This window comes from Rattus norvegicus, chromosome 13 (assembly GCF_021556685.1).
Source record: "Rattus norvegicus strain SHRSP/BbbUtx chromosome 13, alternate assembly SHRSP_T2T, whole genome shotgun sequence".
NCBI lineage: Eukaryota > Metazoa > Chordata > Mammalia > Rodentia > Muridae > Rattus > Rattus norvegicus.
This window is the reverse complement of record NC_141546.1, coordinates 87160957-87179795: the sequence shown is the minus strand read 5'-3', so window position 1 is coordinate 87179795 and position 18839 is coordinate 87160957. Positions and strand designations below refer to the sequence as shown.

Here is an 18839-nt window from a genome sequence, read left to right as displayed (position 1 = left end):
GAATCAAACAAATAATACACATTACTTATCCAATTACTCTTAGAAGCAAAATGCTGACAACTGTGATAGTTCCATCAACCTGACACAACCTAGAATCACCTGGTGGAAGGACCTGAGTCAATGTCTATGAAGAATGATTTTGTTAATTGATACGGAAAGCCCCGCCCTCTGTGGGCAGCAGTATTTGCTAGGCCTGAGGTCCTGAATTTAAAGGAGAAAGCTACCTGCCTCTGCCTCTGCCTCCATAATGCTGCTATTAAAAGGAGGTAGACTTCTCCCTTCTCTCCAGTCTCAGCAGTCCCAGGCCAGCCAGGTCTACACATTAAGCTCCACACCAGCCAAGTGAGGCTCTGTCTCACAAAGAAAGAAAACTGGCTGAGGACTGCAGGAAGGCGTGCAGTCAGTGCCCTCTGCTCCTGCCTGAGGTAGAATGTGACCAGCTGCTTCAGGTTCTACCACCTTCCCTTCCCTGCAATGATGGACCTGCCACTTCGAGTCAAATGATCCCCATCTCCGTAAGGTGCTTTTGTCAGCGTCTTTTATCACCGCAGAAGCTAAGACAACTCTGTACTTACAGTAAATATGTAATTTATTATATACTCATTCTCTTCTATGTGCATATAATAAGTAAAACACGCAGAGCCGTGATGGGCATTAATAGGGGCTCAGCAAATACTGGCTGTAGTTAGAAACGAACAGAAAGTTGCAGTAAACGTGGACTCTTTTTACCAGTCCCCAACAATGTAGACGTTTCACATGTCTCCAAGAAAAACATTACCATTTTCCCCTTGTTGTGAGTATTAATTTAAAATGTATATAATGTATATAATGGTTAAAAAGTGTTCCTGAGGCAAAGAATCTGCTCTGGTGAGATAGATACATCGACATGAGCAGGGTCGTGAAAGTGAGTGTGCAAGAAGTAAATGGCAGCCAGGAGACTCTCAGAAATTTACTTTATTTGGTGAGCAACAGGATATAAGAACAATGGTAAGTTATAAAGGACAGGAACAAATCAGTGAAAACTGGTACAGATTTTGCAAAACTAAATGACTTCTTCTCAGCCTGCAAGTGTGTGGGCCCACATAAAGAAGGAACTTATTTATGACATTAAATGCACAAGAAAAATATGGGATAGTTAACAGTTCGTTTGGCTGAGGAAAAATGTCATTTCTTGCATCCTGCTGCTTGCTAGTGGAATTGGACCAAAGGCGGTAGTTAAGGAAGGAATAAATACTAAAGAATTTGCTAAACAAATGGCCAGCACAGAGTTTTCATTTGTTCCTTGGAAGGCCCAAGCTGAAACGCAAAGTCATCTATGATCACAAGCACAGTAAACTTCAGGAGAGGTCTGCAGGAGCAAGAAAATCAAGCTTGAAACTTCTGATTTGCCAACGAAGAGAAAGAACATGACGTTTTCAGGGAGAACCAACCTCAACAAGTCGAATCGTGGCTGTAGGGGAGAGTGAGGGTTTGCAGCTAGAGACTTTAAAGAACAGTGTGTGATTAACCATGCACGTGAAGGGAGAACCTTAGCGAAACTGAAGAGGACTGATCCTCAGACCAATCACATCTTTGCCAATCTCTGTCACCTGTGAAGTGAAAAACAGCATCAGGTTAGAGAACCCCAGAGAGCTTATTCCCTATACCCGCCGACGAGCAGGCAGAAGGATGCTTGGTGCTGAGAAGTGAGCAGTGAAGGAAGCACTAGCTTTGCAGTGTCACTGCCTGAGGGAGCCGCAGCAAATGCAGGGAGAGAGCCAGCACCAAGCTTCCTTTGCCCCTTCCCTCAATATCCCACACACTTTCTTTCTTTTGTTGGATCCCCACCCCAACCCTGATAGACACACTCTTGAGGACAGTACTTACTGTAGTGACCCTGCAGATCTGCCCTTTGAACTCAGGGGAATAGCAGGCCCCACTGAGTGGACACTTCTCCACTGGTTTTCCACGGTAGATGGGCCGGTAAGATGCAGCACAAATGTCAAAGGGGTTGTGCATGTCATAATTGAGCTGGCAGGCATCTGTGGGGTTTTTCTCACAGGCAGACAAGATTTTCCTTGTCTAAAGGAAGGAAGGAAGGAATATTTACGAGTACAGAAAGCATCATGATCTCCGATGCGATTATACGTTAGGCATGGTGGTTTATTTCTATAATCCCAGCACATAGGAACAGGGGGATCCCAAGTTCTAGGACAGCCTGAGTTATATACCCAGTCTCAAGAAACAGAACACGACAACTAAAGTAACTACGCCATGAGAATACAGGGCCCATCCTCTGTCTAGGATGTATGTGAAAAAATGACAATTGCCACTGTGCTGGTTGTACCAGTACATCCCAGAGCCCAGAAGGCAGTAGGAGGTCAGGAGTTTGGGATACACAGTGAAATCTTTCTCTTTCTCCAACATGGCTCCATGCTCTAAAGCCATAATCCTGTTTACTTCTGGGATTAGATTATCAGGATTGGGCCCCATAAAGAGCTGAAACAGGTTTCTAGTGCCCAAGGAGAATGTTTTTAGGTGGCATGGATCCTGGACTATGAATGAAAGTATAAGAGGTAAAGAGGGGTCACCTGGAGCTGAAGAACAGCTGAATTATCTGCAGGTGCCCGGAGTTTAAGGCTAGGAGCTCACCTGCAGGCCCACTGGGGCTATTCTAGGTTGCAAGGCCACAAGAGAAGGGCTGGTAAGCCCAGCACAAATGTCAAATTGAAATTAAGTCAAAATTAACACAGCACTTGGGAGGCAGAGGCAGGCAAATTTCTGTGAGTTCTAGGACAGCCAGGGATACAGAAAAAAAACTGAAATCAAACTTGGGCAAGGTTTTTACTTCTCACTACTAAAATTTAGTCAAGTCAACTACAGGATCTACTCCATTTAAACATCTATATAGAGTATTTTAGAATGCCATGCACCCAATGCCATATCTGAATAAATTATCACTCCGGTTTCAAGGGGGAAAAGATGCCCCAAGGTAAGTAACCAGAAGGCAGCATTCTATTGGCTTTCTTGGGTGGAGTGCTGTTCTATTGTTTCAGAGAGAAGGATATTGGCTTCTGCTCCTCAATTTTTTTTTTTTTTTTTTTTTTTGGTTCTTTTTTTCGGAGCTGGGGACCGAACCCAGGGCCTTGCGCTTCCTAGGTAAGCGCTCTACCACTGAGCTAAATCCCCAGCCCCTGCTCCTCAATTTAAGATCTGGTTCCCCCAAAGGCACTGATGGAATTCCCCTGTACCTGTTGGGCTACTTCAGGTTTGGGCCCAAGTTCCAGCAGGCGTCGGGCAAAGGTGGCAGCTGTCTTGAAGTTCTTGAGCTTGAAGAAGAGGTTGAGGGCTGTCCTCAGCACCAGGATCATGTGCACAGGCTGCAGGTTTGAGTGTGTGAAATAAGCCGCCATCTAGTGAACAGAAAGGAGCACCGAACAAAGTGAGGTTCAGCTGTGGTTTATAAACAGCTACACAATTATAAAAGAACAAAACAAAACAGCAACACAAAGCCAGCACAGGTAGCTGTAAGACAGACTAGTTCGACCTCTTAAAATATGAGAACTCATGATCTGAGGAATGACAGTGAGAAAAGGAGCACCTCTTCATGGAGATGACTCCAATTTCTCTTCCTCCCCAAAGCCAAGACACTTCCAATCCAAACAATTTAGATGGAGGTCTCACAGATCTTACCTCACAGATGCGCTTCTGCTGGTCTAGGGTCTCCTTAGGTAGCTTCTTCCTTTCTATCTCCATGCACAAACCCACAATGTACTCACGGCAGATGGTGATGAGCTGCTGGGCCTGAAGAGGTTTGCAGAAGACAGTCACGACACAGACAAGAATGTGGAGGTGCCCAGGATGGGGTAAGTGGCCAGATTCCTCCTACCTCTGCAATCTCCTGTTTATTGTCCACCACAAGAAGGGGCACACTGAGTAGGATGGAGCGGAATTTCTCCACAGCGTCTTCAAACTTGCCGACTGTGCTGAGCTGGTAACAGAGCTGCAGCCGCTGGATCAGGTCGTTAAGCTTGAGGCCCACAGCCGGCACACCATTCTTCAGCCCTGCGTCCTTCCTGGAAGGGGAATGATGAAGACAGCAGATGGTCAACAGCAGAGCAGGACTCATGCTCTGCTTCTATCCAACACAATCACCAACACCCTACTGTAGACATAGCTGGAAACAGGAGGGCAGGTGGTGTAAACCAAAGCCCAAAGTAACAAGCTGCAGATCTTCCCCTAGCTCTGGGGAATCCTGTCACTGTGAGAATCATCTGCACTACTTCCTCCGACGGAAACCCACAGCACGGAGAAGGGGACTTACCAATTGCGATTAGGGTAGCTATACATGGAGGGCAAGCAGGGCAGTGCTTGGTAGGTGGTGCGGCCTCGCGCGTATGTCTGTAGAAACAGTTGCTTATAGGGGCCAAACTGGACTACTCCCACCTGGTCATGAAGAAGCTAGAACAAGAAAAAAGAGAAACATAGGGATTTGTTTTCTACCAACTAAAAATAAATCAAACTTAAGCAAGGTATTTTACTTCTCTGTATATAGTCAACTATAGGGACTCCTCCATCTTAACATCTACAGAGAGCATTTTAGATTGACCAAGAGTGACAGCAAGTGTTCATGGCTGTTACGTCATCGTAACATGTGGTACAGCGTCTGCAATAAACACCCATTCAGAAAGAGGTGCTGATTTTACTAATGAAGCAGCAGAAATGGCTGACTGGCAAACACAACCACAGACCAAGTGGAGAGCAGATAAAGGCCTTTATGAAACCAGTCTCTTCAGTAAGGCAGCAGCCGCCTTGCAATGCACACCGTGGGCCCGTGGGTCCGATCATCCCCACGGGGTTAAACAGATGAGTTCACCGTTCTCCCTAAGCCTCTGGAATACACACTCAAGAGGAGGCCAAGGCTTTCAGGAGACTTACCCGCATAGCTGTTTCAAAAGAACCTGCCAGGATGTGATCCACTGGAAGCTGGGAGTTATTGCACCAGATCTAGTAAGAAATAGAAAACATAAGCCAAATGAAAAATTTCCTTTCTCTTTCTAATTCTTCTCCTCCATATCTATTAAAAGCAACCAATATTTTTACACAGCAATCAAATATTAACCAGCCCGGAAGCACTCATCTCTGTGTAATTGTGTTTTCCTGCTTACTTGAGTTGGGCTTGTTCCCTTGGTTGGGGGCACAAAGAAACCGTCTTCAGCACCACCGGCAACCCCAGAGGGTACATCCTAGAAGGAAAAAGAAAATTAAGGCTTTATTTATTGGTTCAAATAAGAGTTTGACAGAGTCTGAAACTCACTCTGTAACAAGGATTGAATCCTCCTGTCTGTACCTAAAGTGCTAGGACTATATAGTCTTTTGTCACCATGCCTGATTTACATATAGTGGGGAATCAAATCAAGGGCTATGTGTATGCTAAGAAAGCATCCTACCAACTGAGCTATGTTCCCAGGCCGCAAATTAAGACATTTAAATAGCCATTCAAGAACTGTGTTCTGATAAACTCAAGATACAACATTTAGATGCTAACCTTGGCTTGAGCCATCTCCCCAAGACCAAAATGACATTCCACAAGATGCCATTTAGATATTAAACACATTCCTCTTTCAAATGCTGGAACCCCCTCTTTTGTGGACCTCAGGATAGGCATACTACAAGTTGTGGGAAGGGGAGGGGAGGGGAGGGGAAGGGAGGGGAGAGGAGGGGAGAGGAGGGGAGAGGAGAGGAGAAGAAGAGAAGAGAAGAGAAGAGAAGAGAAGAGAAGAGAAGAGAAGAGAAGAGAAGAGAAGAGAAGAGAAGAGAAGAGAAGAGAAGAGAAGAGGGAGAGGAAAGAGACCCACCTATTCTTTACAGGGGTGGTGGAAAGGAGAGAAATCCCAGAGCAGGAACTTCACGTACCAGCTCAGGTGGGAGCTCCAAATCTTCTTCTACGTCCCAGCCACCTCCTTCCTCTTGTCCCTTGCCGAGAGTATCCTCCCCCAAACCTTCCGGAGCCTCCACAAACCCATCTGTAAGGACAACCCATGATCAAACAGACTTAGGTGGGAACATCTGCCTCCAAAGACAAAATACTAGGTCCCGCTGGCTCCATGAATTAGAAGCTTGTAGACTGCTCGCTCCACAGATAACTCCTCCCCAGGGCGCCAAACACCTCAGCACAGTCCTAGGACACATTCTTACCTTCGTCCAGCTGCAGCTCTGCGTCCTCTCCCCAGCCTTCAGTACCAACAGTGTCGATGTCAATGTCGGCAGCCAACGCGCCTCCCTTCCCTATCATGGGAAGACAGAGGGAACTTCTCAGAGCTTAGAGGTCTCAAGTGCGACCAATCGCCTCTACAGGCAAGGTATGTGCTTTCAGAAGTTGTGTCCTCAGAAATATGTGCTGTCTACTTAGAAATTGCTAACTGTGGATGTCAGTAAATATGCTTTAGTGTGTTGTTAAATCTCAAAACAAACCAAGCAAAGACAAAAATAACTGCCAAGGTTCTGTCTTGTTCTGCTCTGTGTGTGTGTGTGTGTGTGTGTGTGTGTGTGTGTGTGTGTGTGTGTGTGCGCGCAGTGGTAGTGGTAGAGAGCTTTTCTAGTATTCATAAGGCTCTGGCTTAAATCCCTGTTGAGGTAGGAAAGAACTACCTCCCTGTTACCAAAACCTGGCTGTCCTTGGCTGCCCACTCTTAGAGTTTCTTTGTGAAAACTTTACTAAGTGACTATTACTATAGTCTGTGCAGAGAATGAAGACATGGTGGGTCCAGGAGGCGAGGATAGAGCAGGGCCAGACACAAAATGCTTGAACTCAGCTTAGGCTCTTGCTTAGATGTGAACCAGCAGGAACCAGCAGGAAGATCCAAGCAAACAGGGGGGCTTGGGTGCTGGGGAGAAGCATGTGACGAAAAGGAAAACACAAAGTGGAGATGCCTGCATGTGAGGTGAGCTAGAGACACCGAGTGTTGGAGCTGTCGGTGCAGTGCAGACGCTCACTTGCCGTCATTCTCTACATCTCTTTCTTTTGTGGCAGGGGCTAGAGAGCAAAGGAAGGGTTTCACATGGGCTGGCCAGACCTTAAACTAGTTACTGCTCTGTGATGGCTGGCTTTGAATGTTTTTTCTCCTGTTTCAACTTTCTAACTGCTGAGAACACAGGTATGTGCTAGGTTGAGCTCAAGTTCTCTTTAAAAAGATCTCAAAAACTTTCCTCAGTTTGGAGACGTCCTAGCCTTGGCTAGCATTTTAGTGCTCTGTGAAACTTCACACGGAAAGAAGAACAGGAGAAGCTGGTAAACATTTTTTTTCTTTTTAAATGTAGAATTGGTGGTCAGCCTCCCAGGTGTGGTGGTTTCAGATTCCCCTGGAACCGGGGAGTTGCCATGTGGCTGCTGGGAATTGAACCGGGTTCTTTGGAAGAGCAGTCAGTGCTGCTGAGCCATCTGTCCAGTCCCCTTTTTGTTTGTTTTTAAGAAATAGTCCCACATAGTCCAAGCTGTCTAAAAACTGACTATGAAACCAAGGATGACCTTGAGTTTTTGATTTCTTACCACCATCTCTTTAGCTGGTATCACAGGAGTTGGTCAGTTATGTATATAATGCTGTGGATTGAATCCAGAGTTTTGTACATGCTAAGTAAGCAATCCACTGAGTACAAGTCAGACCCAATTAGGATAGTTCTCTATAAAACAACGTTTAAAACCCATATAGGAGTAATGGGCACTCACCCTTGCTTGCAATGGAGCCTTCAAAGAACCCTTTGGACACAGTCAGTAAGGGCCAATTGGTATCCAATGGCATGATAGGTGCTGGTGGCTGGAGCAGCTTGGCATTAGGATCAATATCTGGGATCTGAGGGGTGGAATAATGAAAATGTTAAACATGAATAGCTCTCATGAATCACACACAAAGGGTTACGCTGTTTCCTCTCAACTTATCTCTCCTTCCCAGTCCCAACTCTGGTAATTAGGTGGTAGAGTAAAATTTATGATTTTAAATTATCCCAAGATGGGAATGGATCCTGTTATCAGAAACATCTGTGTAAATACTCACTGTCTCCTTCTCAGGGTCAAATGTCTCCTTCAGGCTCTCAGCTTCCTCATCTAAGCCATGTGTAGCAGCTGTGAGGTAGGCCAGGGATTCTACAGAAAACATAAGTTTGTGGTGTGGGTACATTTCCAAGAGAATGTTAACTTGGTAGACTGCTGAGGAAGGGGTGACCCTAGCTCCTAGGATGCAAATGCATACTAATACCCAACCAGAAGAGTAGGCTGCGGGGCTTAATCAGCCTCTAATGGACAGAATCTGTCAGAGTTCATGGAATGTCACAGCCGAGAGTGGCTTACAGTAACTGTGGACTCTGTTGTGGGTGTCATCTTGTTAACCTGTCCTGAAGGAACTATTGTGAACTTTGTGATGGCCAAGGTAACATGGCAAGATGATACTGTTTCTCAGACAAAGGGAGGCAAAGACCCAAGGAATGCCCACACCCATGAACGTGGAAATGAATTCTTCTCCTGTTGGGTCTCTGTGTGTCTGCAGTCCTGAGAATACTCTGACTGCAGCTTTACACACACTGAACAAAAGCTAAGCACACTCTACCTGTGAGGGATGTTTGTTTTCTTTATTAAAAGTTTTGTGTATTTATTGTGTGTGAGTCTCACAGTACACATGTGGAGGTCAGAGGACACAATCTGTTGGGAGTATTCCCTTAGTTGTTTGTTTTAAAATATAACTTGGAAAGGAGCAATAGACACCACAAATGTGGCAATCCTCTGAAACAGCCCAAGAAATATGTCAACAAGATGGATTTTAAAAAAGGTAAAAGAGAAGAAATCTGAGGAGCTAACTCAGTCTGAGTTCAGTACAGTAAATGCAAGGAAAACACAGACAGACAGACAGACAGACAGACAGACAGACAGAAACACACACACAGAGTCCAATAATACAAGGCAACTTCCAGAAAATCCTTCCGAAGGTCTCAAAGGACAGGAAGTCCTGGATAAATACTTACTCTGCCCACAGTTCTTCAGGATTCGCACTCTCTCTGACACATCACCCAGGTACAGGGCATTCTGATAATGGCCACTCATGTCCTTTCGGATCTCAGCTGCATCAAGTCAATGAGAAACCTACTTAGGCCTTCTCTCGAAAGATCTCCCTCCTCTATTTACCTTCCTCCTTCCCTACAAGCCCCACACTTCCCAAGCATAGTTTTAGAGAGCTCACCAATCTTCATCATCTTTCGAAGCTTCTCCAGGTTGCCAGTAATAAGGTACAGGAAGGAGAGCTTGTCAAAGTTTTTGGTGCGCTGATAGCACATTTCTACAATCTGGTGATTGCCCTGTAACAGGGCCACTTCTCCCAGCTTCTCCCAGCAGTTCTTGTCATCCAGAGCTTTGGCTGCCTCTAGAGCAATCTGAAGAATTCCCATGGCCAGTGTTTAGTGTGGGCATTATGATTCAAAACCAGCCAAGTTTATCAAAGCATTTGTCTCTAAAATTTCCCAAGGAATTCTCCATGCTTGCAATCACTACTTTCACACTATTTTTCTGGAGAATTCTATCTACCAGTGTGACCCCTCCAAAGGTCGCTAGTACAGTATCAACGCCTATTGGCTGCGGACTCCCCAGAGCCTTAGCTCTGAGGTTGCACAGCAGTTTCAGGCAGGGCAAAGGAATAAGGGATGGAATACGGGACTGGAAAAGCAGCATTCCTAAGCCCTTTTCTCCTTGAAGCAATGTCTGGGCCTCAACACTGCGTGAGTACTTCACCCAGCAAGACCAAGGTGTCACGGAAAATGTGCAGAGTCTTTGCATTTCTAGCTATCTAGCTCTGTCCTAGAACTTCTTAAATTCAGTTTGAAAATGGTAACAAGAGTGGAAATACTGGGCAGAAGAGGAGACAGGAAGATGCAGAAACAGAAACAGCAACAGAAAAATGGTTCAATTTAAACTAAAAACTTCCAAACTTCCACTCTGGCTAAAAATGCAAGCACAGGAGAGCACCTTCTGTGGTCCGGCCTCCAGTACATTGTTAGGTTACACTGGCCCTAAGCCTCCCTTTTCTCTACAGCTACCTGGGACTGATGACTCATTCCTCTCACCTCAATGTTTCCACACTCCAGGGCCAAGCTGAAACGAGTTTTCTCATCCTTTACAAAATGCAGTGCCACTTCAGGATAACCCTTCTTCTGGAGGTAAGCGATGATCGACTGGCCTACTAGTTTGGCGTTCCTCACCATGTGCAGTACCTAGACATTCGGGTTGGTAGGCAGAAAACAGATTACTCCTGAGGAGAAAGGAGCACTGCCCCCTTTAGCACGTCTGTAGGTTGCTTTGCTTCATACCTCATCATACTTCCTGTTGATCAGGGCCAGTTTGAACTTGAATTCGGTGGGGTCAATGGTGAGCACCCGAGGACGACACTCCCTGTCCAGGCAGTATACGTTATTGCCCTTCACTCTTGTGACATAGATGGGCAAATCCAGAGTTCGGATGATCCCATGGTCCCTAGGAAGAGGGGATAAAAGGCACAATTTTCAGAAGGGAGAAAATCCAGCTTGTAAAAATGAATAAAGTTGAAATAGTATTTTCTCATTTTCCTTTCATCAAGTGCTACTTACACACTGATACAGACAAAAAGTGTTTCAAAACGATTTAATTCTTTTCTATGACAGAACATATGCTATGAACCTTTTATTTTTTTTGCAGTTTGAGTTATTGAGTCTAGAGCCTTGGGCATTCTAGGAAAGCATGCTACCAATGACTAGCCTCCCTTCAAAAATAAAAAACTCATAATTATGTATGTGAGCATTCATTATGCAGTATAGATGTGCATGCTGCAGTGATCTGTGGCGGTCAGAGGACAGCTCTTGGCACTCAGCTCTCTCCGCCCACCATATAAGGACTCTGGGGTCAAACTCACGCCTTGTTTTTAACCTGCTGAGCTATCTCACTGGCCCCTCCCCAGTCCTTTACAATGTTTCCCTAAATTTTGAAATTTTTTTATTTTATGTGTGTACACAATGCAGGTGTGTGTGGGGGCTACAGGAAAACTCTCAGGACCTGGTTCTCTCCTGCCATTTGAGGAACCTGGGGATTGAATTCAGGTTGTCTGACCTTAGAGAAACTGCCTGAGTCACTGAGTCAGCACAGAGAGACAGAGAGAGAGAGAGAGAGAGAGAGAGAGAGAGAGAGAGAGAGAGAGAGAGCCCTATAGTACATATATGCCCTGTTGGCTCTTTTATGAAGAAAGTTAACGGAGAACTGCGGTTAAATCTCTTGAGTTAGCACAGTGATCGCAGGAAGCCACCTTCTCCCACTTGTCCCAGATAATTAACTTACCCAGTGGTGACAGCATATTTGATGTGGTTGCTTGTGGTATAGATAAACACCCCACTTTCATCCCAGGCCCCACTCTTGACACGAATGTTCTCATGAATGTTACACAGAGCATCCAGCTTGCGGTTACAGATCACAATGGCTGTAAGAGGCAAAGGGCATGAGTGCTCTGTTGGACAGGGTGAGTGCAGTAAACTGGCAGGGAGGAAGTGGCCTCTAAGACGGTGGATATAATGAAGCCTTACCATGCTTGGCCAGGAGTGCAACATGAGACATGTCTGCCGACCAGATAACATATTTCACCTTGGAAATCTTCACTGATGCCAGAGTTCTGGGATAGCAAGAGAAAGGGAATCATGAATGGGCCTAATTGTGTTGTCTCAAGCTATGACCTATGCCGTTTCCATCTTTAATTAATGCAGAACTCAACTTCTCAATGTAATATCAGAGAAACACTGCCTACGCTGTAGGTCAGTAAGCTAAATGCTTTGGTTCACACTCTGCACTTCCTCTTCCTCCCTCTCTGCCGCCCCGTTCCCTCCTATATTAGGCCTTTGTCTCTATCAATTTTCACCACTGGACTTACTAAGTTCTTTAAGAACAGGAACTGTGCTATTCAACTTTGTGTTCTTCCCATCCCCAGACCCAAACCCATTCTTTAAAGATAGCTCAATGTCTGGTAGCCCTGGCCACGCTGCTAGAACGCATGCACTCGGGGGCAGGATAGACAGGGAAAGGGAAAAGGATCGCAAACAGCCTCGCAGTCGAGTGTGTAAGCAGCAGCGAGGCCATGTGGCAAGATTAGAAAACCCCCCTATTAAAGACCCCCACTCTCGGGCTGGAGAGATGGCTCAGTGGTTGGGAGCACCAACTGCTCTCCCAGAGGTCATGAGTTCAATTCCCAGCAACCACATGGTGGTTCACGGCCATCTGTGATGGGGTCCGATGCCCTCCTCTGGTGTCTGAGGACAGCTACAGTGTACTTGTATATGATAAATAAATAAACCTTTAAAAAAAAAAAAAAAGACCCCCACTCTCCCTCATTACAAGTTTGTCTGCCATGTTACCGCTTCTGCTGGACATCAAAGAGTGTGATGGAATCTGCATCCCGAAGCAGGAGGTTGCCTGTACCAGCATAGAAGATTTCATCACAGTTGGGCACCTGGATTTTCTTGGTGATCTCATTTTTCAGGTTTTTAATCAGAAGCTGAAATGAATATGGGTGGAGTCATGAGAAGTAAATAGATAAGGTAACCACTAATGATGTCCCCCAGCAATTGCTCCTTTAGTAAAGAAGTTTGTCCCTTATCCAAGTCATTTATACATCAGGTTGACTACTAATACTCTCTCCAGGGCCTCACAGTATTCATTCATTCATTCATTTGTGTGTGTGTGTGTGTCTGTGTGTGTGTTTCTGCGTGCGCTCGAGAATGTGTGGGTACATATATTATATGTCATGGTGCCCAAGTGTGTGGGTCAGAGGACAAATAGAAGAACTCAGTTCTCTCCTCTTACACATGGGACCTAAGGACTGAATTTAGGTCATCTACTTTGGTGATAAGGGTTCTTATCCACTAAGACATCTCATTGACCTCTAACCTCTCTCCTTTAGAGAGAGGGGGTGGGGTGGGGAGAGAATCTGGAGAAAAGGTTCAGCAGTTAAGAGCACTGACTTCTCTTCCAGAGTTCCTGAGTTCAATTCCTAACAACCATGTGGTGGCTCACAACTATCTGTAATGAGGTCAGATGTCCTCTTCTGGTGTTTCTGAAGACAGCTATAGTATATTCATATACATTACATAAGTAAATAAAACCTTAAAAGGGGAAGGCGCTAGAGAAATGGCTCAACTGCTGAGAGCACTGGCTGTTCTTCCAGAAGACCCAGGTTTAAATCCCAGCACCCACATGGCAGCTCACAACTATCTGTAACTCCAGCTACAGATGCAATATCCTTACACAGACATACGTGCAAGGAAAATACCAATGTACATAAGATAAGAAGAAAAGAAAGGCAATCCTAAAAGGCTGGGTCTCATAGCGCAGGCCTGTAATCTCAGCCACTTGGGAGGCTGAGCCCTGTCTTGGCTGCAGAGTGAGTTCATTCCTAGTCTAGGCAGTTTCTCACCAGACTCAGTGAGACCCTCAAAATTACAAAAATGAACAAGTTAAAATGAAAGCCTTGCATGAACAAGGCCCTAAATTCAATCCCCTGTACTTAAAAATAAGCAAACAAAATATTCGCCTAGATCTGAGTTTCTCAACTAGAAAGAAAATAGTCAAAATTTAGGCTTTTGTTGAGATTTTAATGGAAGACCCTTGCTTATCTTGCATTGAGCCTATCACAGGTATGCAAGTATGTATGTATGTATGTATGTATGTATGTATGTATGTATGTATGTGCATATTGTGTATGCATTTCTCCTCCCAGGCAAAGGGATTAAAGGTGTGTATCACCATCTGGCTCTCTAAATCTATTACATTTTAGGTACCAATTAGGGGAGTGGGACAAGGAGGAAAAGCTCCCTCTTATCTAATCCACATACTTAAATCTGAAGGTTTTAGCTCCTGCACGTGCAGAAGCCAGAGGCCTACTAATGTCACCCAATCATCAACCTTCCCTCCCCAGGTTAGCCTATGAGTAGGGCTGGAGGGAGACCCAGTACCCAAGGATCACAACTGCTTTGGAGACTAAGGGAAACTGTTCTTTATCTTACAGTGTGGACCACTGTTGCTGTACTCCCTGAACTGGTTTCTACTTACCGAGTGCATTCGATCTAGGACAGCAAACCGATTCCGAGCAACCCAAACCGCTGTCAGGCCCGAGGATCGTTTCCCTTCAGGGGCTGAGGAGAACAAAACCAAAATGTGGGAGCATGTGGTGAGCCACTAGCAGGTGACAGAGTCAGGTGCCATGGAGCTGCCATTTTGGCTTTGCCAGTTCAGCTGCTTCCTAACTAATTCAGCCATAACCTCAGGCTATTGTCAGTGACTTTCCCTATCCTTCTCTCCAAACTCCAGCCCCCACCCCTGCCAAGCCTCTTATCTCTAGGCCAAGTGGCTGCATTTCAGCCAGCACCACACACTGGCAGAAATGCTGCCCATCTTGGGAGACAGCACACTCCATCAAGCTAACGAGCAGAGCCTTCCTAGCCAAGCTGAGGCACAGCAAGCAGCCTGTCAAAGTCTAAGACCTCCTATCTACACTGCTGGAGAAGCGACAGAACCCAACCCCAGGTCGCAGCTGCTCTGCTGCTTTTAACATGCTAATGCAGGCCTCCCGCTCGGGCAGGGTGGGACACAGCACTCCAGCTAAATCTTGACAGGCTCAGTGCTGGGTAACACAGTATCAAGCTGTTGCTCTGTGAATGTCAATTCACTATTATCGCCCTGAGGAGAGCTATAAACTGTTCCTTAGTTTGCAACTGATTAGAATTTTGAAATGGATACTCCACTCTCTGAGAAACTTGTAAAGAATATATTGAAACAGTCTTATCTGTTTTAGCAGTGGAAAACAGAACAGAACATGCTGGCCAGACCTGTTTTGTATTTCTCTCATACCTGGAGTGCCAAAGACTTAACAAAACAAAATTTTGTTTAATTTTGTTAATACCACAACCCATACTACTCCAGCTTCTGCTTTCTCCTCTCTGGTGCTCACCACTAGACAACACCTTGATAATTATCATCCCTCCAAAGGATGGAGAACAGAAGTTCTAGTAATTGTTAACGGATATGGAAAAACAACAATAAAACCCAAGCTGGGTTGGGCAGCACCAAATCACAGGTTTAGTTAAGAAGGCCTAACTGATTACTCTGTGAGGAAGACTTTGCCTTACGGATCCCACACATATATAGGTCTCCTGCTTCTCCCGTCTCACTCCAAGCACACTTATAAGGCTGGAACGAGTTGGCATAATGTGTAACTCCATTACCAAGTGGAACCATGAGTTCTAGGCTAACCTGGTTATATAGAGACCCTGTCTCATACACATACATATCCTCTCCAAAAATCAAAATAAGCAAGAGTACTACAATAATGACCTGTTGTCACTCATAAAGGGAACAGAACTAGCAAAATATTTCGCAGAACTTTGGAAGGCATACAGTATCAAAATGTACTAGTAAAAGGGAAGGCCTGTGGAATAAACTTCAGGCTGGTAAGGCCTGCAAACCCACTAGAAAAACTGCATTGAAAAGAACATAAATGAGATTCCAATCCATCCACAGAATGTTCTGTCAGCAAGTTCTAATAGTAAGGATGTCAACAAGGGATGGTGGTGATGAAAGAGGCAGGCAGGGGTCTCAGCTGGATCCTGGGATCCCAGGTGGGTCATGGGGCTGTGAGCAGCCCCATCTTTTTGACAAGCAAAAGGAAGCAAATCGGATCTGGATATAGATAGAAGAGTATAAATCCCCACTCCCAGGATGAGACACTGCAAGACTGGAGCCACATTTTTAAATAAATGAAACTACCAGGGTGAAAGTCATATCAGCTGACAATAATCTAGGGTAACATGCTGTGCTGAAAGGGAAAATGGAGAGTTTCTAATAACCAAATTATAAAATATATATATCTAGCTGGGGTAATAAAATGGAGGCAGAGCATGAATATTTCACACCACAATTGCCTCTGGTGCAACTGTCAGCGGCACCTGCCAACAGACAAGAGTGATGGAGCCATGGCCTGGGGACGGGATGTGCAAAACTTGAAAAGAAGTGATGCTACAGATGAGGAGAGCTGGGAGCATCGTGGAGGAGACAAACAGCACCTACCATCAGGATTCTGGGAGTCTGCATCTTTGGGGATGGTGTACAGATCATAGGTACTATTCTCTAAATTGCTTGCTCTCTGTGGGGAAAAGAAGAAACATGTTTAGTTGGGGACACTGAAGATACTGTTTTATCCTGACAGAAAAGACATTTCTCCTACTTCTGTTACCTGCACCCAGAGGGTATCTGAGCGATCTTCACATGTAAGAATTGCAGTGCTCTCACCCAAACAGCTAAGCACTGATGGCACTCTTCTCTTTATCCTCTAAACGTGTAAATATTATCTGAATAAAACCCAAGATTTCTCTCTATTCCACAAATTCAAAGATGATGAACCTGATATGTCTCATTTGATTACACTTGTCACGTTAAAAAGAAAAAAGAAAACAAAACAGATCCAAGAAGACATTCAAGAAAATCATCGTGAGAATATGGTAGTGTTAGACACTAAAGGACATTCCATATGAAAAGTTATCCAGGGGACAGTTTTCATCCAGCCACCTGGGTCCTAAAGTTAGAATGCCACTGCTTTTTTTTTTTTTTTTTTTCTTTGCTAATTGTGTGGCAGGAAGCGGGAAGGGCTCTGACAACCCTGAGAGTGACTGACTGACTTCACTTCTAACACAGTTCACCCAAGCAAGACAGAAAAGGCCTTTTCTGCACAACAAACAAGTGCCAACGTTCCTTCTGATCACCTCACAACCCTTAACAGGCTATGACAACTGAAGCCATCTAGTTTGAGCCTCTGAGTGTCTACTGTGTTAGCTCTTTCATGCCCACATGTTTAATTTTCAGTACCAGGAAAAGAAATTTTAAGAGGTCATTAGAGGGCAGTAAGGGCAGTAAAATACTAAGGAAAACTAAGGAGAGCGAGTGCAGAGACCCCACGATTACTTACGGTGCACAGCAGCACGGCGTTCTCTGCTGGATTGTATGACATGTTGAACACTGGGAACTTAGAACCACTAGATAAAGAGGAGGAAAGAGAATGGGGTAAGAATAGAGAAGAGAATTATCCCTTCCACGCCTACATACTCAGGACACATATGCTCACCACTTCTTTATAAGGAAATACAGCTATTGTATTCTTCCTCTTTTCATTAAAATGACTACTTAATCGTTCAAACAACAAAGCATAACAGAAGTTACATTGTCATCAGAGGTGGCGAGCCGTGATGGTTCTTCCGCCTGGTACAAACCGCTCCGCATAATTGCAGTGGACACCACAGAGTAGCATGATATGATTTCTCTGCCTGTTTTCTATCCCTGGGACTGTTCCCATAAACCTATCTTTCTGTCGCAGTGAAGCTATGGGTGGTTATCAACCCAGATGCCAGTGTTTGCAGCCATGAGTGTTTCTGAATGCCGCAGCTGGCATTCCAATGCTCCTTTGACCGGGAATCCCAGGGGTTACCATAGCCTGAGTTAACAGTTCCGGAGACACAGTTCCGCTTTTGAGGGTTGTGGTATTTTGCTGTAAAGGTAGAGTTATGGGTTGGGGATTTAGCTCAGTGGTAGAGCGCTTGCCTAGGAAGCGCAAGGCCCTGGGTTCGGTCCCCAGCTCCGGAAAAAAAAAAAAAAAAAAGGTAGAGTTATGATAAACTGCAACTCTTCTAAAAACTTCATTATTGTCTTATTATTCTGTACTATAGTCATTTAAGGCTATCACCCCTCTCTGCCACAAGGTTCCCGAAGGCATAAATTGGGCTACTTTCTACCAAGAACTTTCTGTAATCTGCAAGATGGTTTGCAGGCATCAGTAGTGGAATGCCCTCACCACAGGGTCACTGGTAGTCCCAAGAAGGGGCCTCTCATTCTTCCCATAGACACCTCTGAGTCTATCATAAAGGGATTTAAACTGAGGAGGTTTACTCTGTAGGGAGTCCATATCTGATAGCTTAGGTCCAAAAGGTTGGTTTAAAGAGCCCTGCTTGAGGGGTTGGGGATTTAGCTCAGTGGTAGGGCGCTTGCCTAGGAAGCGCAAGGCCCTGGGTTCGGTCCCCAGCTCCGAAAAAAAAAGAACCAAAAAAAAAAAAAAAAAGAGCCCTGCTTGAGGACAGGGCGTTATGACAACAGATGAGAAGATCTGGAAAGGAGGAGAAGGTCAGACTCACCTCCGCAACTGCATCACAGCTACATCTTTGGAGCTGTTGAAATCCAGCTGACGGAGGAATCGGTCCTTCACATAATGCAGCATATTGCCATGAACAGCATAGGCTGGACGCTCCCGTTCCAGCTTAAATACAATCATCCCACCATCATGGCCTAGAGAGCAGAACAGACAATCAGCTGTTGGCAAAAAGGATTGCTAGAAATAGGCGATAGGCAAGGATGATTACATTCACATGCTAAAAGGGTAAAGGCATCTGTTATGGCTTGGAGACGCTCGGAGACGGGTTGTGCCTCAGGTTCCTGTGGAGAAGCTCCGTGTGTGATATCGAGGGGGCAGAATCTTTAAGAGATGAGGCTTACTGAAATGTCAGTAAGCCATTAGAGGAGCACTCGGGGATGAATGTCATCTTAGGATACAGGTCAGGAGAATGCTAACATACAGTGAGTATCTTGAACTGTCTCTGGATTGCTGACTGGTCATGTGATCTCTCTCTCCCAACCACTCCTTTCATGATGCTCCATGTCATGCTGTGACTGAGCCAAAGGAACCCTTACCAAAGGACAAGTGGATTTTCAACCTCCAAAATGGTGAATTTCAGATTTATTTACTTTGATTTTATATCCACATGTGAATGCC

General features: G+C 45.1%; 1 protein-coding gene across 1 annotated transcript in view; it reads right to left on the bottom strand.

Moving 5' to 3' along the window:
- Positions 1-936: 936 nt before the first annotated feature.
- Positions 937-18839, bottom strand: part of Copa (coat protein complex I subunit alpha) — a 40386-nt gene continuing 22483 nt past the window's right edge. The window contains exons 11-33 of the mRNA NM_001134540.1: positions 18205-18355; positions 16989-17055; positions 16094-16169; positions 14081-14163; positions 12388-12527; positions 11566-11651; positions 11324-11462; positions 10327-10489; positions 10084-10230; positions 9207-9396; positions 8992-9087; positions 8031-8119; positions 7706-7829; positions 6178-6267; positions 5896-6005; positions 5148-5225; positions 4918-4986; positions 4304-4440; positions 3869-4055; positions 3673-3783; positions 3231-3392; positions 1867-2061; positions 937-1589 (exon numbers count right to left, since the gene is read on the bottom strand). Of these exons, the coding sequence (NP_001128012.1) occupies positions 1530-1589; positions 1867-2061; positions 3231-3392; positions 3673-3783; positions 3869-4055; positions 4304-4440; positions 4918-4986; positions 5148-5225; positions 5896-6005; positions 6178-6267; positions 7706-7829; positions 8031-8119; positions 8992-9087; positions 9207-9396; positions 10084-10230; positions 10327-10489; positions 11324-11462; positions 11566-11651; positions 12388-12527; positions 14081-14163; positions 16094-16169; positions 16989-17055; positions 18205-18355 (2750 nt within the window). The 3' untranslated portion in view covers positions 937-1529. The remainder of the gene's footprint in view (positions 1590-1866; positions 2062-3230; positions 3393-3672; positions 3784-3868; positions 4056-4303; positions 4441-4917; positions 4987-5147; positions 5226-5895; positions 6006-6177; positions 6268-7705; positions 7830-8030; positions 8120-8991; positions 9088-9206; positions 9397-10083; positions 10231-10326; positions 10490-11323; positions 11463-11565; positions 11652-12387; positions 12528-14080; positions 14164-16093; positions 16170-16988; positions 17056-18204; positions 18356-18839) is intronic.